We start from the raw sequence: 25394 nt of genomic DNA on the forward strand, positions 1-25394 counted from the left end.
TTGCTCTTGTGCAAGTGGATGACTTTTTAACTTTTATGCCTGAGCTATACTGGGAAGTGAGAACGAAGTGTTTAAATCAGGTTGCTACCTTTAAATTAACTACCACTTAAGTTGTTTTTAAAAAAGGTTTGTTTTTCGTCTAAAGCAATAATAGTGTTTAATTCCCAGTATCATAATGTAAAATGTGACTATTCATGCATCATGCATCATATGAATACCTCTTCCTGCTAACAGTTGCACATATGCAGCAAATGTTTCTGATTCTGAAGTCTTTACTGAAGAGCTGTATTCTAATCTGGTTGGGTTTTATGTATAAAAATGTCTTAAAAGGAGATTGTAACGGGCATCTCTGCAATAAGAACCTTTTCTTGTGCTTATAGTTTTGAAAGAATGAATGAATCTGAAATTTAGATAAGTTTTTCTGGAAGATCCCATACATGGAGCAGGCCCTTTTGAATGGAGATATAGCTACTTGTGTTCTTTGGCGGTTGGATTTTAAACCTTTTTATTTTTTTTGTATGCAATAATTTGGTATTACACTCTTCCATGTTGTGAACTTGTCCTTAAATTGTGATTATATGATTCTAAAACACAAACTTCACATGTGAGGGCATGTGCCATATTTAGAGAAACAGCAGCAATATATATATATATACATGAAAGTTCCTGTGTATTTCAGTTCCTATTCCGTATTTCTCCACTTGAGAATACACAGTTATTGAAACTTGTACAATTTCTACACATAGGAAATTAATACAAACGTAAGTGAATATTTGTAGCTCAGGGTCGAACCTTGGTGCTGTCTAAGCTTCAACTGTTTTCTTGCAGATGTTTCATTACCCAACCAGGTAACGTCATCAAAGCTAGAAGGGAGTGGGGTTTGCTCTCTCTTTTTATATATATATATCTTATATCTTTTTTATATGCCCCGTCCGTGATGGCAGGAGTGTTGTTTCTTGGTAATTCCTTCATTGGGCTGTTTGTATTGCAACAACCCTCAACATCAGGAAAATGCAGGGGGTTGGACTAGAAGACCTCTAAGGTCCCTTCCAACTCTTATGTCTTGAAACATCTACAAACTGGATGCCCACGCAATTTCATCAGAGTGCCTCGCCCCATTACCAGTGCAAGACTTAACAGCGGTTTGTTTACTGACCATTCGAAGTTACAATGGCACTGAAAAAAGGGACTTGTGGCCTTTTCCCACACTTGCGACCGTTGCAACATCCCCCGTGGGGGTCACGTGATTTACATTCACATTTATGACGGTCGCAGTGAGTCCCTGAACAAATGTGGAGAGAAGTCGTCACATGGGGCGAAACTCAAAACAGATTCCTCACTTAGCAACTTAAATGGTGCGCTGAATTGCGGTCATTAACCAAGGCTACTTCCTGTCCAAGCAACACAATCTATGAGAAGGACAATACTGGGATATACTATATTTCGGAAACCCCCGATTGTAACGGCCGCGGAGTATCACCGTAGCACACCAACTACAGCAGCAGCTGTGAGGAAGCGGCCAAGCCCAAGAGAGCACAAAGGACCCTTCAACCAATGCAGAATGACTCCGAATATAGTTTATGTAGCTTGCTAAACTCTTTTCATCAACTTCCTCGGTGCTTTTTTACCCATCCTGGCAAAAGGCGTTTATACTCTCAAGCAATCCTTTGGTTTACAATTAGCAGTAGCTCTTGAGTAATTTCTGGGTGGCAAATGATTTTAGCAAATCTCACATGCTGTTTGGTGGCAGAGGTTAATTGTGTACAGTGGGCAGTTGGAAATACAGAGCAGATTTTGCCAAGATTACTTGGCACCCAAGTCTTCAAGTCGCCTTATTTCTTTTTTCACCATCTCCCCCCCGTTTTTTTAATGTTCAGAAAGAGCCTTTTCAAACTAGCATTTTTTTTTTTTTAAAGTGTAATGTTTGACCTGTGTGTTTTGCAGAAAATGCGGTGGAATAAATTACCAATTCAGCGATAACGGAATCTGACTTCTGTAGTTGAATGATTTGTTGATTTGAGATTTGTCATTTATTCTCCAGAAGGGCTTCTCAAACTCGAAATATAATCAAGGGATTTTCTCCCATATGTAATTCTTTGTTTTTTGATTCTGCTAGGGATGTAGCAGAGCCAGCAAAATTTTTATTTATTTATTTATTTTTTATTTTATTTTGTCAGGCAATTATAAGATAACAGGTATAAGTATAAACATAGTTATGAATACATGAAATGGATGCATATAAGAAAAATAAAAAGAAACAATGGGACAGGATTATGCGCTTATGCATGCCCCCTACATGTAGTTATTTGCCAGATTTATATACAGCCCGGTCCCATCACGTGTCTGGGCATCTTTTAAAAATACCCCTAAAAACAATAATACTTTGTGTCGGAGCTTATATACAGAGGTGCTTAAATTAGTTCAATGCTTCTGCATAAATATGACCTAAAGTGTGATCTGTTTTTCACACGACCTAATACTCTACAGAGGGACCCAATTAAACAAAGCAGTCATAAACATGATACTTGTTCATTTATTTATGGAGGAAAATAATTGAAAGCTACATCATCAAAATAAATACTTAATTCTGTTTCTGAAATGTTTAACACTTCACCAGGTAAGGACAAATTCTGAATCGATGTTCAATATTTGAATCTCAGATGTAAGGGCCAAAACCCCTTTTGAAATCAGTGAATCCATTTTCAACGTCTAAATATTTTCATTTAGATATTGACATTTAGAAGACAAATTTGGTAGAATTGCAACCTATCTTCATGTAAACGTAGAGCTAAATTAGTTTCCCTAGTTTACGCATGTTAAATTTCAGCTTCCACTGAATTCTTAGTTAGCAAAGTCCAAAGGAGATAGTAGTTTGAAAATGTTGAAACGTTCTGTGATCCTTGATTAATTCCAACTCTGTCCTGACTGAAATTTTATTATGAACCAAAGGGCTGAGAAGAGGTAATTAGGACTGTCCTCTTTTCAATTACAAATTGAAATTACTTACTTTGTGGCTTTTATATTGCAATGTTACAAGCAGGGATCAGCATATTAAAGTCTAGCTGGTTGGTTACCTCACAAATATTGCCAGATTATAATTTGTGTTGTATGGATAATCTGCGAAAGGAATGAATAAGGAATAATGAAAGGGTGGTTAAAGTGCAGAATTAACTTTAGATAGCAATTTTGATTAAATCTTTTTAGGTGCAGTGTGTGCATTTTTATACTGATTAACGTGATACAGTAAATATTCTGGATTTTTTTTTAATCTGTAAGAAATAGTGTGAAGTTTTCTAATAAATTCTTTGCTTCATCAGAATCTTCTGTCAACTTTAATGGCACACCATGAAAAATGGATTTTGGAACAGAACAGAACAAGGTTATTTGGATATGGCATTAATAAGTCTTTTTTTTTTAAATGAAAAAGACAGTTGTGAATCTAGATAACACAATGTTTTTCTTTCCAGATTGAAGGGTTTCTATTAAGATGATACATTTCACTCCAACCCATTTCTTAGTGAGAACTGAAAGTGTATTTAAAAAAGAACAGCCCACCCTAGAGCTTACTAAATCAATTTTCTTTTATTTTTGTAATGACGATTTTTATTATAACATCTTTTCTCAGAAGTACAATTTATCTTTTTATGCAAAAAAAGAATAAGGAGAAAAATAGAAATACTAAGGAAAATGGGACATTGTATGCTTTTAAAAGTATACAGTTCAATCGAATCCACCAGAATAGAGTTGGAAGGGACCTTGGAGGTCTTCTAGTCCAACTCCAGATGGTTGTCCAATCTCTTCTTCAAAGCCTCCAGTGATGAAGCAGCCACAACTTCCTGAAGGCAAGCTGTGAATTGACCTCCCTGTTAGGAAATTTCTCTTTAGTTCTAGATTGCTTCTCTCCTTGGTTATTTTCCCTCCATTGCTTCTTCTCCTGACTTCTGGGGCTTTGGAAGATAGATTCACCCCTCTCTTCTTTGGGGCAGCCCCTCAAAGACTGGAACATTGCTATCATGTCACCCCTTGTCCTTCTTTGGCTGGCCAAGCCCAAAATCTGCAACTGTTCTTCATATGTTTTCATCCCCAGGCCTTTAATCGTCTCAGTTGCTCTACTCAGCACTTTTTCCAAAGTCTCAATGTCTTTTTTTGTAACCTGACCAAACCTGGATGCAATATTTCAGGTGTGGCCTTACTGAGGTTTCGTAAAACACTACTATTACTGCATGTGCTTTTGATTCTGTGCCTCTGTTTACACAACCAAGTATTGCATTAGCTTTTTTGGCTGTTCCCACATATTGCTGGCTCATGTTTAAAGAATCGCCCACTAGGAATCCAAGATCTCTCCCACAGTTCCTGTTTTTGAGCCAGGTTTTGCCTAATCTGTACTTGCACCTTTGGTGTAAAACTCCAATTATTCTCCAAAGCATCAGAAGGCAGGAGAAGAAGCAACAGATGGAAACTCATCAAAGATAGAAGCAACCTAAAACTAAGAAGAAACTTCCTGACAGTGAAGACAATTGACCAGTGAAGCTACTTGCCACCAGAAATTGTGGGCTCCATCACTGGAGGGTTTAAGAAAAGACTGGACAGCCATCAGTCTGAAGTCATACAGGGTCTCCTAATTGAGCAGGGGGTTGGGCTAGAAGACCTCCAAGGTCCCTTCCAACTCTGTCCTGATTGAAATTTTATTATGAACCAAAGGGCTGAGAAGAGGTAATTAGGACTCTCCTCTTTTCAATTACAAAGCTCATCCTAGGATGTTCTCAAATGGCCTTGCAAAAAAGATTGCGTAGCAGAAATTAAGGTCACACATCACCTGTACAATTTATAAATCCTTTGGCCTAATTTGAGATCAAAATTCCTTTGTGAACTCTTGAGGCCTCATTTGGTTCTCCACAATTTTGCCCAACTTGATCAAATACAGCCCCATTTTTTTTAAAAAAAAAAATCACAAATTGGTTTCCTAATGCATCTTTACAGTACAAAAGCCTCTTCGTGTGCTGTGCAATTAAAAGTGTCTTTGGACTGCTGGTTGGTATTCATAAATGAGCTCTGCTCATCTTCTGCTGGCTGGGGGCTTCTGGGAGTTGAAGTCCACACATGTTAAAATTGCCAAGGTTGAGAAAGGTGGTTATCAAGATATAATATATCTATTTCTCTAAGGCTGTCCAGCACTGCCATCAAATGGAATGTCTACAATCTCAGCTTTTGAAAAGAATAGAATAGAAAACAGAATAGAATATATGGAATGGACTAGACTAGAGAATGGAATGGAATACAATACAATGGAATACAGAATGGAATGGAATAGAAAAGTAAATAGAATATAGTGGAATAGAATATAGAATCGAATAGAGAGTAGAATAGAATACAGAATGGAATGGAATCGAAGAGAATAGAAAATGGAATGGAACAGAACAGAATAGAATAAAATAGAATAGAATATAGGAATAGAATAGAATAGAATAGAAAATGGAATGGGGAATAGAAAGAATAAGGAATAGAATAAAAAAAATAGAATAGAATAGAAAATAGAATAGGGAAAAGAAAGAATAAGGAATAGAATAGAAAATAGAATAGAAAATAGAATGGAATGGAATAGAATAGAATAGAATATGGAACAGAAATAATACAGAATGGAATGGAATTGAATAGAATAGAAAATAGAATAGAATAGAATACAGAATGGAATGGAATGGAATAGAATATAGGAATGGAACACAACAGAAAATAGAATAGAAAATAGAACAGAAAAATAGAATAGAATAGAAAATAGAATAGAATAGAATACAGAATGGAATGGAATGGAACAGAATAGAATATAGGAACAGAACGGAACAGAATAGAATAGGGGATAGAAAGAAGAAGGGATAGAAAGAATATAGAATGGAAGGGGATTGAATATGCAAGGCGGGAGGGAGGGGAAGACAAGAGAAGAATCTTTTGTGGCCAAGTGTGACCCCAGTCCTCCCCCCAAGGCATTTGTCTCCGGGGCAGAAGCTCTCCGCGTGCATGCAAGCAACCAAGAGATCAATCCTGGTCATAAAAGGCAACCCTGGCCAATCCTCGGGTCCAACCAGCCTCCTCTCCAAGTGCCTCCTACAACGCGCGTTCTCCGCCCAGGGAAACGGGGCCCTTTCGGCAAAGCCAAGCGTGGCCTTGGTGCCCGAGCCTCCTGGCCCCTCCGACCCGCCCTTTGCTCCGAATTCACTTCGCTTCGCTCCTTGCCAGCCGGGCGAGCGTGCTGGGGAAGGGCGCGGCGGCGGCGACGCCTCTCAGGGCCGCCCCGGGCACCCGCCGCCGCCGACGCCGCCTCCTGAGCAGCTGGGCTGGCTGGTTCGCCTTCTCCGCCCCTTCCTGGTTACACCCGAGCCCGACCAACGGCGTCCGAGAACCGAGGCGGCGGGGCTGAGCGGCAGAAGCGCCCGGCTGGCTGGTCAAGGACGCGCGCCATGGAGCCCCTCGGGAAGAAGCAAGTCAGCGCTCCGCTCCGGCTGGGCATCTTGCTCCGGCACCTGGTCCCCCACGCCGGATTCGTATCCTTCTCCTGCTCACCTGGGACTCTGGGTCGCCTGCCCAGGTACTGTCCTGGCCCCGGGACTGGCCCAGCCCGCGGATTGGAGCTGGCAGCATCAGATAACAGATAATCAGAGTTGGAAGGGACCTTGTAGGTCATCTAGTCCACCACCACCCCGCCCAAGCGGGAGACCCTACACCATCTTAGAGTAGAGTAGCGTAGCATAGAGTAGCGTAGCATAGCATTCTGTATTGGCCGAGTGTGATTGGACACCCAAGGAGTTTGTCTTGGTGCAAATGCTCTCAGTGTCCATAAAAGAAAAGATACATTCGTCAAGAGTCAAGAATGATCAGGTACAACACTTAACGATAGTCATAGGGTACAATAAGCAATCAAACCATACCAGGAAACAGTCAATATAAATCATAAGGATACAAGTAACAAAGTTACAGTCATACAGTCACAAGTGGGAGGGGATGGGTAATAAGGAAGGATGGGGGGATTTATAATAATAGTAGTGCAGACTTCATAAATAGTTGGACAGTGTTGAGGGAATTATTTGTTTAGCAGAGGGATGGTGTTCAGGAAAAAACTGTCCTTGTGTCTAGTTCTGGTGTGCAGTGCTCTATAACGTCGTTTTGAGGGAAGGAACTGAAACAGTTTATGTCGGGATGTGAGGGGTCTGTAGATATTTTTCCAGCCCTCTTTTGGATTCATGCAGGATACAGGTCCTCCATGGAAGGCAGGTTGGTACTATTTGTTATTTTTTCTGCAGTCCTAATTACTCTCTGGAGTCTGTGTCTGTCCTGTTGGGCTTCAGAATCAAACCCAGACAGTTATAGAGGTGCAGATGACAGACTTTCTGACAAATGGCAGTCCAATCTCTTCTTGAAGGTCTCAAGTGATGAAGCTCCCACAACTTCTGAAGGCAACTTCTGTTCCATTGGTTGATTGTTCTCACTGTCAGAAAATTCCTCCTTATTTCCAGGTTGAATCTCTCCTTGGTCAGTTTCCATCCATTATTCCTTGTCTGGCCTTCAGGTGCTTTGGAAAATATTATGATCTCCTCTTCTCTGGGGCAGCCCTTCAAATATTGAAAGACTGCTCTTCTGTCTCCCCTGGTCCTTCTCTTCCCTAGATAGCCAGGCACAATTCCAGCAACCGTTCATTGTATGTTTTAGCCTCCAGTCCCCTAATCATCCTGGTTGCTCTTCTCTGTACTTTTTCCAGAGTCTCAACATCTTTTTTATAACGTGGTGACCAAAACTGGAAGCAGTACTCTAGGTGTGGTCTTACTAAAGCTTTATACAGTGGTACGAGTACCTCCCTTAATCTTGATTGTATCTCTCTGTTAATACAATTTAGGATTGCATTAGCTTTTTTGGCTGCTGCACACTGCTGGCTCACATTTAGCTGGTTGTCCACTAAGACTCCAAGATCCCTCTCATAGTTCCTGCTATTGAGCCTGATTTCACCCAGTCTATATGTGTCCTTTGGGTTTTTCTTGCCTAAGTGTAGGACTTTACTTTTCTCTACATTGAATTTTATTTTGTTAGATACAGCCCAGTGTTCTAGTCTGTCAAGATCCATCTGGATCTTGAGCCTATCTTCTTGGGTGTTGGCTATTCCTGCCAACTTAGTATCATCTGCAAATTTGCTAAGTTCCCCTTCTATTCCCTCATCTAAGTCATTAATGAAGATATTGAAGAGTACTGGGCCTAAGACGGAACTTTGTGGCACCCCCTGCTTACTTCCCTCCATGTAGATTTAGACCCATTAAGGACTACTCGTTGAGTATGGTTTGCCAGCCAGTTGTGAGTCCATCTAGTGGTGGTGCTATCTATTCCACTTATTTCTAGCTTACTAAGAAGTAGGTTGTGGTCTACTTTGTCAAATCCCTTGCTGAAATCTAAATATATTATGTCCACAGTATTTTGCTGGTCTACTAATTTAGTCACTGTGTTGAAGAATAAAATAAGATTGGTTTGGCATGATCTGTTTTTAACAAACCCGTGCTGACTGCTAGTTATTACTTTACTTGTTTCTAGATGTTGGCAGATCAGTTTTTTTCATTATCTTTTCCAGTATCTTCCCGGGTATTGATGTTAGGCTGATCTATAGTTTCCTGGGTCTGTTTTTTTTCTTCCTTTTTTGAAGATGGGAACTACATCAGCTCTTTTCCAGGTCTCTAGTAGTTCCCCGGTGCTCCAGGATTTTTGAAAGATATGGTGCAGTGGTTCTGAGATGACCTCTGCCAGCTCCTTTAAAACTCTGGGATGTAATCCATCAGGCCCCGGTGATTTGTGTTCATCAAGATCAATAATCAAGGAGCGTGATCTCTGAAATTGGTTGCTTTCCTGGAGGTCTTTAATGACCCAATTACCCATCAAGCTCAGAGAGCACCAAGGACCCCACCAAGCACCCAAACTTGAGCTACAATATTTTCTTTTATTGGAGGAAGAGGTTTTTTTTTTAGCTCCTTCCTGGCAGGGGACTCCAAAGCCCATCAATCTGGGCTCCTTTTGTGGTCAAGCGGTGAAAGAAGGTTTGACATCATCCCAGCACAGAGCTGACCTTGGTAGATTGTTGTCTCTGGCAGCTGGATCTCAGCCTGGAGAGGCATCAAGTCAACTTCTTCTGGGTTAACCAAAGGGTTACGGTTGGGGTCCATACCTGGGGTCCCCAATTCTGAAGTTTAGCATGGGGGGAGAGAGCAGTTTCCAAGGCAAGGAGCTCAAGACCAGGGCCTTCTATGCTCTGGGTGAGAAACAGCTTCCAACTCCTCCCAACTCTTTAAAGTAAGTTTCATTAAAACTAAGCTCCCCAACTAATTGAAGTAAATGTGCAATAAATGTCCTCGGTTGTTTGTTTTGTTCCTCTGATGTTTCTATTTTATATTTCCTTATGTAGGAAAAAATATTGCACTTGAGCCAAAAATAAATTAAAAAGGGACATGCATGAGGGGCGCCAATCGTGCCTACCCTCCCTGTCCTATAGTCCCCATTTATTCGTACCTATTTCCTGTATTCTTATTCATGTTTATACTTATACCTATTATCTTGTAAGCGATTGACACATCAAAGAAATAAATAAACATTGTCAGCTCCTTCTTTATCCATCGAGCTATTAAATTTCAAACTGGTCCCAGCTTTGAGATAACTTGGGAGAGTGGGATAATTTAATTGGGAAGATTTAAGTTCTTTCTCCTTTATGAGAGCAACTCCTGTGTTCATAAATGTGTTGTCATGCCCCTGGTGGAGACTGACTCTGAGGAAGAGGAGGAACAGCCAACAGGGAGTGGGAGTGTGGCTCCAGAGGTGGTGGAGGAGGCTGGGGAAGGGCAGAGGCCGGCTGAGCAGCCAGAGGAGGATCCAGGCCCATCCCCTCTCCATCCTAGGTCACGCAGGGAGGAGAGGATCAGGGAAAAGCGAGGTCTACTCAAGAGGAGATTACCATGACTCTCCTCGTGGCTTGCAGGTGGGAGCTATGCGTATAAGTTTGTAACTGCTGAGTCAGAATTGCTGGAGTCAAAGTTTAATGTTTTCTTTGAAAGAGGTTTATCTTTGCTGGCGTTCTTCCCATGGACTTTTCTCGGTTATTTTCCTGGAGTTTATGATTAGTTATAATAAATATTAGTGCCTAATAAAACAGTGAAGTTAAGTTGAAGGCCTTACCGGACTTTAATATATGTTTTGGGTTTGGGGTTATTTTGAGAGACTCCGGGTCATCACAAGCGTTCTGGGTGTGTTTCCCACGGGGCCTTCCATCAATCTTGTTACATGTTCTGAATTTGATGTCCAGACACCTTTCCCAACTTCAGCCCAGGTTGCTCCTGTGACATGCCCAACGCAGTTCCGGTAAGTAGAACTTGACTCTGATTTTTCTCGGATGAAAACACAGGTTTAAAAGTTTGCTTCCTTCTGCTTCTTTTGTGCATTTAGCAGCATGTTTTATGTGTGGTTCAGTAGTTTTGGATTTTGGTTTGTGAAGTTAATTACTTATCTTAAACTGGTCTTTCCGTTGGTAAGTAGTCCAGATTTGAACCAGGGTGGGTTTTGGTTTTTTTTATGAATATGTCTCATTTTCAGAGAATAACACGCCTCTTCGTGCCCCGATAGCATTTAGAAGGCATCCAGAAGGTGTTTTTTTTTCAGGAGGCAAATGGACTTCCTTGTTTTTTTCTTTTGAAGACATTTCGCTTCTCATCCCAGAAGCTTCTTCAGCACTGACAGGATAGTGGGGAATGGCAGAGGCTTCTGGGATGAGAAACGAAGCGTCTTCAAAAGAAGAAGAAAATCCAGTTGCCTCCTGAAAAAAGCACCTTTGGAACAACCATGACCTGGAGGATGGAGAATCTACACAGATCTTTAGCTAGACAATCTGGGATGGACACCCTTTGAAGGGTGTGGGAATAAGGAATGCATTTCCAGAGAGGAAAAAATTGCAGACTACAGGAACCATTTGCAACACTTAGGTGACCCTGAGGACACAGAAAAACCTCCAAGTGGCCTCAACGACCCTTTAAAAGGACACAACTAACCAGCTGTCTGCAAGGAGCATAAATCCTTCCAGTTCCCCACCATCCAGTCGGAATCGGAGAAGCTCCTTGGATGAGAAGCGAAACGTCTTCCAAGAAAAACAAAGTCCATTTGCCTCTTAAATTCTGGGCTCGATTGTGGTCGTAAATCGAGGACTGGCCTGATCTGGCTCTCCCTCTATAATTTCCCTTCTCCTCTTAAGGGCATCAGTGTTATGTTTCAGCGTTTATGACCTGAAGAGCATCTTGTTTTAGGATTTAATGTATCTTGTTTTCAAGACATTTTGGGAGGACTTGTATTTAATTGCATGGTTCTGTAAAGTATCCCGAGGCTGCAAGCTTTAATTCCACATCAATTTGAAAAAAACCAATCTTTCATATTCCCGCAGTTACACTTTGGATAATGACGTCCTAACTCTAGAGCAAAGACAATTCTATGAGGACAATGGATACCTTCTCATCAAAAATCTGGTGGCTGATGAAGATATTGAGCGCTTCAGGTAAAACAAAGACAGGTATCCTTGCCTGGAAATCATTCAAACCAGCACCTTGAATTGCTCCAAGACAAGGGTCTCAAACTTGACACACCTGAAGACTTGTGGACTTCAGCTCCCAGAATTCCTCAGCTGGCCATGTTGTCTAGGGAATTTTGAGAGTTGAAGCCCATAACTCCAAGAATTCTGGAAATTGAAACCCATAAGTCCAAGAATTCTGGGAATTGAAGCCCACAAGTCCAAGAATTCTTGGAGTTGAAATCCACAAGTCCAAGAATTCTGAGAGTTGAACCCCAAAAGTCCAAGAATTCTGGGAGTTGAAGCCCACAAGTCCAAGAATTCTGGGAATTGAAGCCCACAAGTCCAAGAATTCTGGCAGTTGAAGCCCACAAGTCCAAGAATTCTGGCAGTTGAAGCCCACAAGTCCAAGAATTCTGGGAATTGAAGCCCACAAGTCCAAGAATTCTGAGTTGAAATCCACAAGTCCAAGAATTCTGAGAGTTGAACCCCAAAAGTCCAAGAATTCTGAGTTGAAGCCCACAAGTCCAAGAATTCTGGAAGTTGAAGCCCACAAGTCCAAGAATTCTGGGAGTTGAAGCCCACAAGCCCAAGAATTCTGGGAGTTAAAGCCCACAAGTCCAAGAATTCTGAGAGTTGAAGCCCACAAGTCCAAGAATTCTGGGAGTTGAAGCCCACAAGCCCAAGAATTCTGGGAGTTGAAGCCCACAAGTCCAAGAATTCTGGGAGTTGAAGTCCACAAGTCCAAGAATTCTGGGAGTTCAAGCCCACAAACCCAAGAATTCATCTATCATGTCACCCTTAGTCCTTCTCTTTGGCAGCTAGACATACCTAGCTCGCTCGACTGTTCATCATAACGATTTAGCCTCCAATACTCTGGAATAATTCCTGTTTGATTCCCAATGTAAAGTCTTAATGCGGAACGAATGCAAAAGTACATGCCTTTAGAGGAGTCCTGGATGCCAATTTAAAATGCTTTCCCCTCTTCTTTCTTTTTAACTCTGTTTTCAGAGAGGAGTTTGTAAAGATATGCAGAAAGGAGGTAAAAGTGCCTGCAATGACCATCATGAACGACATCTCTATTGCCAAGTCTGCACCCGATGAGAATACCGTTTCAAAATTGCAGGATTTCATGTTCAGCGAAGAGCTCTTCAGATACTGCACCTTACCTCAGGTGAAAACAGGACTATCCCAAAATCCTAAACCAGGAGTCTCCAACCTTAGCAACTTTAAGGCTTGTGGACTTCAACTCCCAGCATTCCTCCCAGAATTCCTAGGAATAATAATAATATGTAATAATAGATGTAATAATAATAATAATCTTTCATCATACATATCCCTAATCTTTTATCTTCTAATTTCTCCCTCTTTTATCCAACCACTGATCAAAATTCTGTTTCTTCCTCGTCTTTTATTTTTAATGTCAATCTATCCACTTCTGCACAGTCTAATCTTTCTCTAATTATATTTTCATCTGTTGAGTATCCTCATTATTCCAATATTGTGCAAATACAATTCTTGCTGCTGTCAGCCCGTGTAATTTTCAATCCCTTTATTATAGTTTCCTGGCATCATGTTATACCTTATAGAAACCAAACAACAATGTTTTGTTACGCCTAACCAAAATAATTCTGGTTTTGGGTCTATGTGTTGCTGTGTCATATTTTGTTCCTGTGTGGATGTATCCTACCTCTCCACACTTTATGTCGGGCTGCCATAAAAACGAAGCAGGGCTGAAGTGCCGTGATGGCAGATCGGACAATATTGCTGGCTATTTTCCTATCGCTTTCCCTTTTTTAATCATACGGTCCTCAGGATCTGTGGCGGGTTTAAATATCTCTTTCTTTTCTGAGCTGGTTTTCTTTCCTTTAGATCGTAAAATACGTCGAATGCTTCACCGGCCCCGACATCATGGCTATGCACACCATGTTGATCAATAAACCCCCCGATACAGGTGAGACCCCTACGAACTAAATCGAGACTTAAAAAAGAGCTGCTTCTGTTTGCGTATGTGAATTGCAGCTCGGGGGGAGAGAGAAAAATGCATTTTTCTTTTTTGACGTGAACAGCCGGAAAAAGGGCTGATTGCAAAGTGGATAAACCCCCAATCAGAATAGAAGCTTGAAGGGACCTTGGAGGACTTCTAGTCCAACCCCTTGCTCCAGCAGGAGCCCTCTCCTGTTTCAGACAGAGGGCTGTCCAGTCTCTTCTTAAAAACCTTCTTTTTTTGTAAGTAAGTAAGTAAGGGAAGGAAGGAAGGAAAGGAAGGAAGGAAGGGAAGGAAGGGAGGAAGGAAAGGAAGGAAGGAAGGAAAGGAAGGGGAAGGAAGGAAGGAAGGAAGGAAGGAAGGAAGGAAGGAAGGAAAGGAAGGAAGGAAGGAAGGGAAGGAAGGAAGGAAGGAAGGAAGGAAGGAAGGAAGGAAGGAAGGAAAGGAAGGGAGGAAGGAAAGGAAGGAAGGAAGGAAGGAAGGAAAGGAAGGGAAGGAAGGAAAGAAGGGAAGGGAGGAAGGAAAGGAAGGAAGGAAGGAAAGGAAGGAGGAAGGAAAGGAAGGAAGGAAGGAAAGGAAGGAAGGAAGGAAAGAAGGAAGGAAGGAAAGGAAGGAAGGAAGGAAGGAAGGAAGGAAAGGAAGGAAGGAAGGAAGGAAGGAAGGAAGGAAGGAAAGGAAGGAAGGAAAGGAAGGAAGGAAGGAAGGAAGGAAAGGAAGGAAGGAAGGAAGGGAGGGAGGGAGGGAGGGAGGGGAAGGAAGGAAGGAAGGAAGGAAGGAAGGAAGGAAGGAAGGAAGGAAGGAAGGAAGGAAAGGAAGGAAGGAAAGGTAGGAAGGAAAGGAAGGAAGGAAGGAAGGAAAGGAAGGGAGGGAGGAAAGGAAGGAAGGAAGGAAGGGGAAGGAAAGGAAGGAAGGAAGGAAGGAAAGGAAGGGAGGGAGGAAAGGAAGGAAGGAAGGAAAGGAAGGGAAGGAAGGAAAGAAGGGAAGGGAGGAAGGAAAGGAAGGAAGGAAGGGAAGGAAGGAAAAGGAAGGAAAGGAAGGAAAGGAAGGGAAGGAAGGAAAGAAGGAAGGAAGGAAGGAAGGAAGAAAGGAAGGAAGGAAGGAAGGAAGGAAGGAAGGAAGGAAGGAAAGGAAGGGAAGGAAGGAAAGAAGGGAAGGGAGGAAGGAAAGGAAGGAAAGGAAGGGAAGGAAGGAAAGAAGGGAAGGAAGGAAGGAAGGAAGGAAGGAAGGAAGGGAAGGAAGGAAAGAAGGAAGGGAGGAAGGAAAGGAAGGAAAGGAAGGGAAGGAAGGAAAGAAGGGAAGGAAGGAAGGAAGGAAGGAAGGAAGGAAGGAAGGAAGGAAGGAAGGAAGGAAGGGAAGGAAGGAAGGAAGGAAAGAAGGAAGGAAGGAAGGAAGGAAGGAAGGAAGGAAGGGAAGGAAGGAAAGGAAGGAAGGGAAGGAAAGGAAGGAAGGAAAGAAGGAAGGAAAGGAAGGGAGGAAGGAAGGAAGGAAGGAAGGAAGGAAAGGAAGGGAAGGGAAGGAAGGAAAGAAGGGAAGGAAGGAAGGAAGGAAAGAAGGAAAGGAAGAAAGGAAGGAAGGAAACAAGGAAGGGAAGGAAGGAAGGAAGGAAAGGAAGGAAGGAAGGAAGGAAGGAAGGAAGGAAGGAAGGAAAGAAGGAAGGAAGGAAGGAAGGAAGGAAAGGAAGGAAGGAAGGAAGGAAGGAAGAAAAGGAAGGAAAGAAGGAAGGAAGGAAGGAAGGAAAGGGAGGAAAGAAGGAAGGAAGGAAAGGAAGGAAGGGAAGGAAGGAAGGGAGGGAGGGAGGAAGGAAGGAAGGAATAAAAGAGTTGGAAGGGACCTTGGAGTCTTCCAGTCCGACCCACACAGTCCTCCTCCTCCTCTCTGCAAACCTCCCTCCCTTCCTAACACTGATAACATTCCCTCGTTGGGTCATGAAACGCCTGCAAGAAAACCACCCAGCCCAGAGAGCACCAGGAGCCCCTCACGTCAACCCCGAGCTGGCAATAATTCCCCTTTATTACTCGTGTCAATCCCTCTCCCTGAGACCGAGGGAATTCTGCTTCCTTCCAGGCAAGAAAACCTCTCGCCATCCATTGCATCAGGATCTCCATTACTTCCCCTTCCGGCCTGCTGACCGAATCGTCTGCGCCTGGACCGCAATGGAAAAGGTGGACCGGTCAAACGGATGCCTAGTTGTGTTGCCAGGGACTCACAAGGGCTGCCTGAAAGAGCACAAGTACCCGGAGTGGGAGGTAAACGACGGAGAGGCCTGCGTGTGTCCAATGAATGAATGAATGAATGAATGACTTCTTTATTGGCCAAGTGTGATGGGACACCCAAGGAATTTGTCTTGGTTGGCCATAAAAAAAGGTCAAGGTCAATCTCAGGTTGCTGTGTAGGGTCTAGCAATCAAATTACCAGGGAACAGTCTGGGTCCGAGTTAAGTCCACAGTCCAGTGGGTGCCCAAGCTGTTCTCAAACAAAGTAAAGCCTGGGTGCTGTGTTCTGGTTCAGAGGTTCAAAACTTTGTCCCTAGAACAAACCCTTTCAAGGTTGCGAAAGGCTGCCAAGAACCAAACACTAAGTGCAGATAAATATCCAAAGCCAGAAGTTAATAAAACAAACTGAAGTAAGCAGGGCTTCAATGCGGACTCTGAATAGAAAGAAGTTCTTTGCTTCCTGCCAAGAAGACAACCCCGAAGGCTGGCTTTTATCCCTTATGGGAGGGGCCATTACCTTCCAAACTTACTCCAGAATCACCTGTGCTGCTGCAGCTGCTCTTTCCTTCAAGCAGCCCTGTGTGCACACGCGCTAGGCACAGGCTCCTCGGGTTGCTCTTCCTCACTGCTCTCCGAGACCTCAGCCGTCCGCACCTGCTGCTTGCAAACCACAACAGTGGGAGGGGATGAGCAATAAGGAGTGATGAGAAGATTAACAGTAATAGTAATGCAGACTTTGTAAATAGTTGAACAGTGTTGAGGGGATTATTTGTTTAGCGGAGTGATGGCATTCAGGGAAAAACTCCCCTTGTGTCTAGTTGTTCTGGTGTGCAGGGCTCTATAGCGTCATTTTGAGGGAAGGAGTTGAAACAGTTTATGTCTGGGATGTGAGGGGTCTGTAGATATTTTCACAGCCCTCTTTTGGACTCAGGATACAGGTCCTCCATGGAAGGCAGGTGGGTAGTAATTGTTTTTTCTGCAGTCCTAATCACTCTCTGGAGTCTGTCTGTCCTTTTGGGTTGCAGAACCGAACCAGACAGTGATAGAGGTCCAACAGAGAAAAATGATTGCTGTCAAAAAGTTACGGTACAGGCAGTCCTCGACTTATGACCAATCAAATCACTTAGCGACCAAGCTAAAAAATCCAGGAAGTTGCCACCTGGATTTGAAGTTATGACGGTCACCCCACCCACTGCAGTTATGCGACTGCCCTCCAGATGTTTGGCCATACGGCTACATTTACAGTCGTACAACCCTGTTTTATGACGGTTTCGCCAGAAAGCAGATTCCAGGTTTGGGCAAAAGTGTGTTCAAAGGGAAGGGTCGCTTCCCACTTACGACCAGTAGTTTTGCTTAAGGACCAATGCAAAAAATGCCACGTGAATGACCCGTCTTGTGACCATCACAGGCAAGCTTCCTTACGGTTGTATCTGAAGGCCTGTCTCAAAGACTAATACAGGCAGTGCTCAATGTACAACCACCAATGAGCCCAACGCTTCTGCTGTTAAGTGAGACATTCATTAATTGAGTTTTCCTCCGTTTTACGATCTTTCTTGCCCCAGTTGTTAAATGAATCCCTGCCATTGTTAAGTGAGTAACACAGTTGTTCCCCTGCTGATTTTGCTTGTCAGAAGGTCACAAAAGGGGATCACGGGACCCATGGGAAACTGCGACCGTCATAACTATGAGTCAGCTGCCAAGCGCCTGAATTTTAACCCCGTGACCCTGGGGCTTACACAGGTCGTAAATGTGAGAAATGACCCTGGGTCCCTTTTTTCGTTGCCGTTGTAACTTCCAAACGGTTAGTAAATGAACTCTTGTAAGACGGGGTCTAAGTGCTCCATATATTTTCAGAGTTTCTCAACTTGGCAATTGTAAAATTTGTGTGTGGACTTCAACTCCCAGAATACATGCTGTCTGGGAGTATTCTGGGAGTTGAAGTCCACTTATCTCAAAGTTGCCAAGGTTGACTCACCCTGATGTAGGTGGCCAAGAGGTGGTAGATCTTCCTTCTCCAAAACACAACCACCTCCTCCTCCTCCTCCTCCTCCTCCTCCTCCTCCTCCTCCTCCTCCTCCTCCTCCTCCTCCTCCTCCCCCACTTCCAGCACTGATGACATTCCCTAGTAGGGTCATGAAACGTCTGCAAGGAAACCACCCAGCTCAGGGAGCACCAAGGACCCCTTCATTTCAACCCTGAGCCCCAAATATTCTCCCTAATTTGCCCTGTCAGCATCTCTCAGGAAGGCCAGAAGGTAATTTCTACTTTGCTTTTTTTCCCTCCCCCCAGGGGGGTGTAAACAAGATGTACCACGGGATCTATGACTATGACAAGAGTCTTCCCAGGGTCCACGTCCCCATGGAGAAAGGAGACACCCTCTTCTTCCACCCCCTGCTCATTCACGGTTCCGGAAGGAACAGGACAGAAGGGTTTCGGAAGGTAATCGGGTCACAGCCTGGGAGGCCGAAGGTCTTTCCTGCTTGATCCAAATCCAGGACTCTCTGTGTGCTACCTGAACATTTGGCCCTCCTCTCTCTGGATGGGTTTGGTTCAGAAGGCTTGGAACGTGGCCGATTAGGATTTCTTAGTTAAAATACAAAATGGCGTAACTTCACTCTCCCTCCCTCCTCTCCCACTGCCCCCTCTTTCCCCCTCCCTCTTTCCCTGTCTTTTCTCCTCCCTCTCTCTTCCTCCCTCTTCCTCTCTCCCCTCCCTCCCGCCATCTCTCTCTCTCTCTCTCCTCCCTTTCCCTCCCTGTCTCTTCCTCCCTCTCCTCCCCTTTCCCTCCCTCCCTCCATCTCCCCCTCTCTCCCTCTTTCTTTCTCCCTCTCCCCCTCCATCTCTCCCTCTCTTCCTCCTACCCCTCTTTCTCTCCCTCTCTCTCTCTCCCCTTCTCTCTCTCTCCTTCCCTCTGTCTTTTAATGCAGGCTATTAGTTGCCATTATGCCAGTAGTGATTGCTACTATATTGACGTCAAAGGGACCAGCCAGGAATTTCTGGAGAAGGAATTGGAAGAGATTGTCAGGCAGAGGTATAATATGGCTGAGGTGGATTTCAAAGTAAGTATGTTGTTTCCCTCCCCACCTGCCCTTTTTCTTCTTCTTAAAAAGCCACCACGTTCAAAAGCATTGGGCCCCTGTTGCTTCTCTTTCCTATAACTGTACCTTCGTTTGGAGGCTAGTAGTACAGCCAGTCCTCAACTTATGACCACAGCTGGGACTAGGATTTCCATTGCTAAACAAGGAAGTGGTTAAACGTGCCTGTGTCAGGGAATTTTTCATGGAATTGTTGGAACCTACAGCAGCTCCCCACAAACCTCTGGTGGTCCAGGGTGAGACCCATTACGAAATAAAGAAAATTCCTCGATTCTAGATTACACCGAGGACGATTACAATATTGGTGCTATGGAAAGGCTACTTCAGATTTGGGATAATGTCAGCGTTCCAGGAAACCTCCATTCCAACCAATAACTCCGACTTCCTCTCAAAAGTTCCTTTTATTTGGATGGTAACTGGCACATCTGTGGAATCCCGACTCTGAAGGTTCTGGGCTTCCTTGCAATAATTAAAAACTACAAAATCCATCCCCTGCACCCATCAATCACATCACATGCCCCAACCACCACCCGTCCCAAAGTAAGACTTCCTTTTTTTTTTCAGTTTAGTAAATTTTATTCAGTTTTCAAAATTTAAAAACATAAAATAAAACTTTATACATCCTTATATCAATGTCAAGACATCTTTTAAATTTCCTTATCATCTTTCTATATACACATTTCTTTCATTTTACAATTTCAACTTAATGTATAAACAAATATTGATAAATATGAATATAGATATAAGTATTTACATATTCTTATTCTTTATCTAATTGCCATTTTGATTTCTTTCTGTTTTTAACAAATTTTATTCAGTTTTTCACATTAAAAACAAAAATCTCTTTTTAGTGGACAACGTATTTCCGGGTCATCACCTTTACATACAAATATGACAGCAATTATACATTCATATATGCATACTTAATTCTATTATTACCTTTTCCATTCCAAATTTTCAGTAAGGAGAGAAACAAACACATTAATTCTAGCCTCTTTCATTAATCTCAATCGAAACATCTTTTTGTTTCATTTCAATTATTTCAAATATAATCCTTTAATATTTATTTTAAAAATAAAGATAAACAATATGTGTTTGCCTAATAATAATAGTAATATTAATAAAGGTTACCAATGTCTCTCCTTGCTTTTAATAGTTTATATTAACTTATTAATTTAGTTGGTTCTTTAGTCTGTCATATTTCCTTTCCGTTACACATTCTTTTTATAAATTCTAGATTAATACAAATTTTAACACTAAAGAAAAAAAAACAAGTATAGGTTTCCCCCCTTTTACTGCTTTGAGTGTGACACCTCAATGATTAAAATATACCTTTATTCCCTCATCTTGATTCCCAATAAACCATTATTTTTAAGAATTTACACTTATAATCATTACATCTTTTCATTTGGATTCTGCAGCATATTTTCCCCCCTTAATTTTTAATAAAAGTTATCTATATTACCCTATTTTCTAAATATTTTTAATTGCAGAAATATTCTTATTACCCCTTGTCACCCTGCAGAATCCCGTTTTAATTCATCAGCAATTATCTCTGAAAAAACAATTCCTTTTCAACATTTTACTATTTCCGTATTTATTTCATGCGCCTGTTTCTTACTGCTTCTACTCCCTCTCTTTTCCCCATATCTTTTCTCATTCCAGTTTATATCCCTCTCTTTCTTAATATCCTCCTTTCCCCTTTTCTGCTGGGTCTTTCTGCCTTTCCCGACTTCACAGGTATTCCCCCTTTTGATTGCCTTCTTAAATCTCAACTTTTTAACCTTCCTTCTTTCCCCATTTCTTTGTAGTGTTCTTTGTGTTAATTGTCTATTTAAAATGTCTTCTTGAGTCGACTCCTCCTCCTCTGAAGCTCTTTCTTCTTGTTCTTCAATCGCCATTTCCATTTTTTCTAAGAGAGAGCAAAGTGATTCGCCTCTTTCCTGTAGTAATTCTCTCATATTTTTAAGTTCCATTTTTAAATCCCGAAGAGATATCATCATTGCACACTCTTGTATTTTAATATCGTTAAAGTCCACAAAAAACCCACTTTTACTTTCCTTCTTTCTTCTTTCAATTTTCTAAAGTTCTCAGTTATTCCAGCCCAGGGTCCATACCAAAAACATCAATCAATCCCACAGTCAGTCTTTCCTTGCTTTTTTCTTTATTCTGGTTCTGCTTTCACTTTCTAAGATTCTTACTTTGTTTCAATATTTCTTTAGTGTTATATCCACACAAGTTCATTCAGAAACAGGATGCTTTCCCTTATGTTTGAGCTCAAGTTTTTGTCAAAAGGTGGCACTCTCCATTATACAAAGTCTTCACCTTTTCCCCCTATTTTTTTTGTTTAGGGTTTTTCGAATTTCAGTATTCCAGCACAGTCCAGTCTCCAATTTGTAAACTTTATTATTATTATTTTTTGACAATCTTAAGTCCAGCTTTATTTTATGCCTGTTTATTCCCAAAATATTTTAGTCCAATTTAGTTAAATCTTTAGTTCCAGCTTCTTCCTTTCCCAGTTCGAAGCCCCGCTTAGCTGTCAAAAATATTTTCTTATTTTTTTTCCTGTCCCTTTGTAATTCCGCTGCTCACTTTTCTTTTCTTAAAAATTCCATGTTACCTTAATCCCAGGATACTTTTGTTTAGTTGTATCGCCCAATTGTCCCAGTTCAGATGTTATCCACCTCTTTCTTCCCTCCTGCACAAAGCTTAATCCAGCTGAGTCCTCCTCTTTGGGGTGGCCATTTTAAACCACCGCTGCAGTCGTCTTCGGGAGGGGGGGAAAGACCAAGCCCAGGAGGGGAGATGCGGCTCCCCTCAACCTGGCTTGCGGCTTCCCCTTACTCCGCTGCCCCTCCAAGGCAACTTCAGCCCCTAATCGTAATGATCGGGGCTCTCCAACGAAAGAGCATGGACCATAGCCGCAGAGAGTCGCAATCTACGGTCCGTCAACGAGGAGGCTCCGCCTTCTTCCTCCCATTTTGATTTCTTTTTATTCTTAAACCATTCATACCAGGCATCCAAGACATTATAATAAATTGACTCTTCTTTGTCTTTTAATTTCATTGTTAGTCTGTCCATCTCTGCACAGTCTAAATTTTTTTATAACAACACCCGCTGGTGGTACAATTTCTTGCTTCCAGAATTGTGCATAGGAAATTCTAACAGCTGTTAAAATATGTAGTAGCATAATGTATTTATCTTTTTTATTATGTTTTTCCATTATTATGGCTAATAGGAATAGTTCTGGTTTGGATTCAATTTTCTGTTTTATTATTTCTTCTAACCACAATCCTTTTCACTTATGGGCAACACTACCTGACCTTGAATCAGAAAAACAAATTATTATGTCTAACTAGATATACTCCAATGCATTCCCCCCTCCCACTTTCTCAGACTCAGTGGTGGCAGCGTGGGAGCATCAGACCTCAATATGGCTTCCAGAGCTGACATCCTGACTTGATGACCTTTCTGCCCACAGCCTGATATAAGCAAATTGTTTGCCATCGTTAAGTGAATCTGGCTTCCCCCGGGGAAACACTGTGACCATCATAAATACGAGTCAGTTGCCGAGCACCTGAATGTTGATCATGTGACCCCGGGGGGGCTTACAACAGTCGTTAAGTGTGAAAAAAACGATCCCAAGTTGCTTTTTTCAGCGCCGTTGTCAATTCCAACGGTCACTAAATGAACAGTTGTTAAGTGGAGGACTACCTGCGTCACGTTCCCGGACGTGGAAAAATCTTGCAGGTTCCTTCCAGGCATTAACTAAACTCCACCTGTTTATACCTTCACGGGTGAATCTGGATTAAAATCTCATGATTTCTGTTTTGTTTCTCAGTACGTTTCGATGATGCGGGGTCGACTTGTTAAAGGGGAGAGAAAAAATCTTTAAAACACTGCTCGGATCCATTCTCCAGTCAGCGAAGAAACCTCGGAGAAATCAGCATTTATTTTTCTCTTACTTTTTGGTGGGGGAAGGACTGTTATTTCAGACCACTGGGAAAGCTGTTTGCATCTGGAAAGCAATTCAATGCTGCAATTCTAGGCACATAACTGGTTAGTTACAATGAATTACAGTGAACTTTAGTTCTGAGCAGAAAAAGAAAGAATGGTTAGAATTTAAGCTGCAATTCTATGCAAACTTTTACTTAGATTGTGCCTTTGTCGATTAGATTCAAAGAATTTAATCTGCTGTCCTAGTCTTGTTTAATGATAAGAAACCTTCAGCTGAGCTCAGATGGACTTTGAACTATACGTGCATAGAATTATATTTTCAATTTAACAACTGTAACTGATGTATTTAAGTAATTTTAAGTAAATTGAATTTTTGCAGTATTTGGAAAAACCTCAATATCTCTTTAAACAGTGCCTCGTTCCTCAGAACTGGAGCGATTTTAGATTTTTCTTTGCAAGAAAATCTTCTTTATTTTAATAGCAATATCATAGTTTTTCACCAGAGTGCAGAGTTTTAGATAGTGAAGAGTTGGAATGAGGTGTTTTATTTGAGAAGAATATCGTGGACTGCAAAAGATAGAAGAAGAATCAAGCAATGATTGAAAGAAGATTTCCAGTTTCTGTGTGTGAGCTTTTTCTTATATTAGAAGAAAGACAGCTAGAAGATGACATGAAAAATGGATTCGTTTTTTCCCCTCTTGTTGTCTAGTTCCTCCTCAGATAAAGTTTCTGAAATATTTCTTCCAAGGGAGACTTTTAAGAGGAGGAGCAAGGAAAATCTTGCCCTAACCACTGAAGAGATATAATTGTGATGCCAAAATAAAAACAATAAAGGACAAACATGGTTTCCCTGTTTTGAATAATCTTACTTTGCTTGCCATAAATAAGCAAAAAGTATCATTGAATCAATCTATTTGATAGCTGTAGGATTTTGAACATCTTTGGAAGTCAAACTAACTAGGGTGAGGGCTAGATTTTGACAGTTGCCATCTTGTGACCGAGTAGTATAGAAAATTGGTGAAATGGAGATCAGTCATTCATCCCAATCCCCCTTGAGAGAGAAATCAATCTCCCAAGAGATAAACAAAAGCCAGCTGATACAGCATTTTACTAGCTGCAATAGCCTGTACAGTATTAGACCACAAGGTGGCAGTGGTCTGCTAAAAGTTGAAAAGCTTTCTGCCCAAACTATTACTGATCCCTCAGAAAAAATTCCAACTATTATGGGTTACATGACAGAATCTAAAAAAGAAAAATACATCAGGTGCCCATAATATTGTACCGTCTGTTGAGAATGAAAGAAAATGAGACTTTGTACCACGTAGGAAAAAATAATAATAATTAAAACGCAGCTGAAATCCCTGACTCTTTGCAGTTTACGTATTTCTAGAGAAATCCAAAGTATCCTGAAGCAATTTCCTGACATCTTTTTGACTTCTTCAAGAGTTTCATCATTAATTCTAGGTGGTTGGATGATGGAAACCCCTTTATTTATCCAGCTTCTCCCTGTGTTAAAATTACGAAGCCATTTTTACATGCAGCAGGGATAATCTGAACCTGTGCGAGACAAGGATCTGTTTCTCACTCGTAGGAGGTGTGCATTGCGAGTCTGAGCCTTTGTGTGTATAATTCAGAAGAACTATTCATGAGGTGTGTTGTTTCTTTTGCTGGAAGAAAACTATTCAGCTGTAGACAACACAGGAAGAGAACCGGGTTAGTTTATGCAGGCAAAAAGTATCAGTGCTCAGACAGCGTTTTTCTGCAACCTATAAATGATATCAGGCCACACTTAGGTTGCACTGCAATGCTTAATAGCCATAACACTTAGACTTATATACTGCTTTACGGTGCATTCCAGCCATCTCTAAGCTGTTTACAGACTCAGCCTCTTGTCCCCAACAATCTGGGTCCTCTTTTTACTGACCTTGGAAGAACGGAAGGCTGAGTCAACCTTGAGCCAGTCAGGATCAAACTTCCTGACTGTGGGCAGAGTTAGCCTGCAATGCTGCATCCTAACCACTGTGCCACTGTGGAAGGAAGGAAGGAAGGAAGGAAAATAGCAATAGCACTTAGACTTATATACTGCTTCACAGTGCATTCCAGCCCTCTCTAAGCCAGCGGTTGCCAATTGGTGGGCCATGACCCACTGGTGGGCCGTGAGAAAATGTTGGTGTGCCGCAGAGAAATCTCACCCCCAGAGCACCCCCCCAAAAGCAATTAATCCAGGCTGCACAGAAACACAAGGCTGCTCAGCCCACATGGCCTGCGGGAACCCTCCCCGCCCACTCACTCCTTACCCGGCAAACTTGCCTGCTAAATTGCTATATTTCCTTTTTCTGACCATCATCTGTTCTGCTGTGCCGGGAGATTTAGATTAGCTGGAAAGCAGGAAATGGTTGCATTTCTTGCTTTCTAGCTAGTCTTTAGATCTTCGGCTCTGCTTTTAAGCACAACCGAACCTCCCTTAGGACTGAAGGTTCTGTGATTCAGTGCAGACTCAGGCAAGCAAATTTTATGTGGCAGACTCAGGTAGCCGATGGCAGATAGATAGATCACTGAATGATTCTGTGAGAAAC

At 42.0% G+C, this 25394-nt stretch overlaps 1 protein-coding gene across 3 annotated transcripts; it reads left to right on the forward strand.

The window, feature by feature from the left end:
• The first annotated feature begins 5839 nt into the window (after positions 1 to 5839).
• LOC113430653 (phytanoyl-CoA dioxygenase, peroxisomal-like) lies at positions 5840 to 23658 on the forward strand. Of its 3 annotated transcripts, none has more exons than XM_087969216.1 (9): positions 5840 to 6536; positions 10319 to 10374; positions 11444 to 11554; positions 12578 to 12740; positions 13439 to 13520; positions 15618 to 15799; positions 18056 to 18205; positions 18694 to 18825; positions 22703 to 23658. In XM_087969216.1, exons 1-9 carry the CDS (start codon positions 6453 to 6455, stop codon positions 22754 to 22756), a joined length of 1014 nt encoding a protein of 337 aa, XP_087825342.1. In that variant the 5' UTR covers positions 5840 to 6452; the 3' UTR covers positions 22757 to 23658. The 3 variants fall into 3 exon arrangements, with proteins under 3 accessions (XP_087825342.1, XP_087825341.1, XP_087825343.1); XM_087969215.1 differs by having other exon boundaries at positions 6346 to 6580; positions 10234 to 10374; XM_087969217.1 differs by having other exon boundaries at positions 6347 to 6521.
• The last annotated feature ends 1736 nt before the right edge of the window (positions 23659 to 25394 follow it).

The sequence above is a fragment of the Notechis scutatus genome, chromosome 6 (assembly GCF_049901735.1).
Source record: "Notechis scutatus isolate UNSWTSFEM ecotype Mainland chromosome 6, rNotScu1.2, whole genome shotgun sequence".
Taxonomy (NCBI): domain Eukaryota; kingdom Metazoa; phylum Chordata; class Lepidosauria; order Squamata; family Elapidae; genus Notechis; species Notechis scutatus.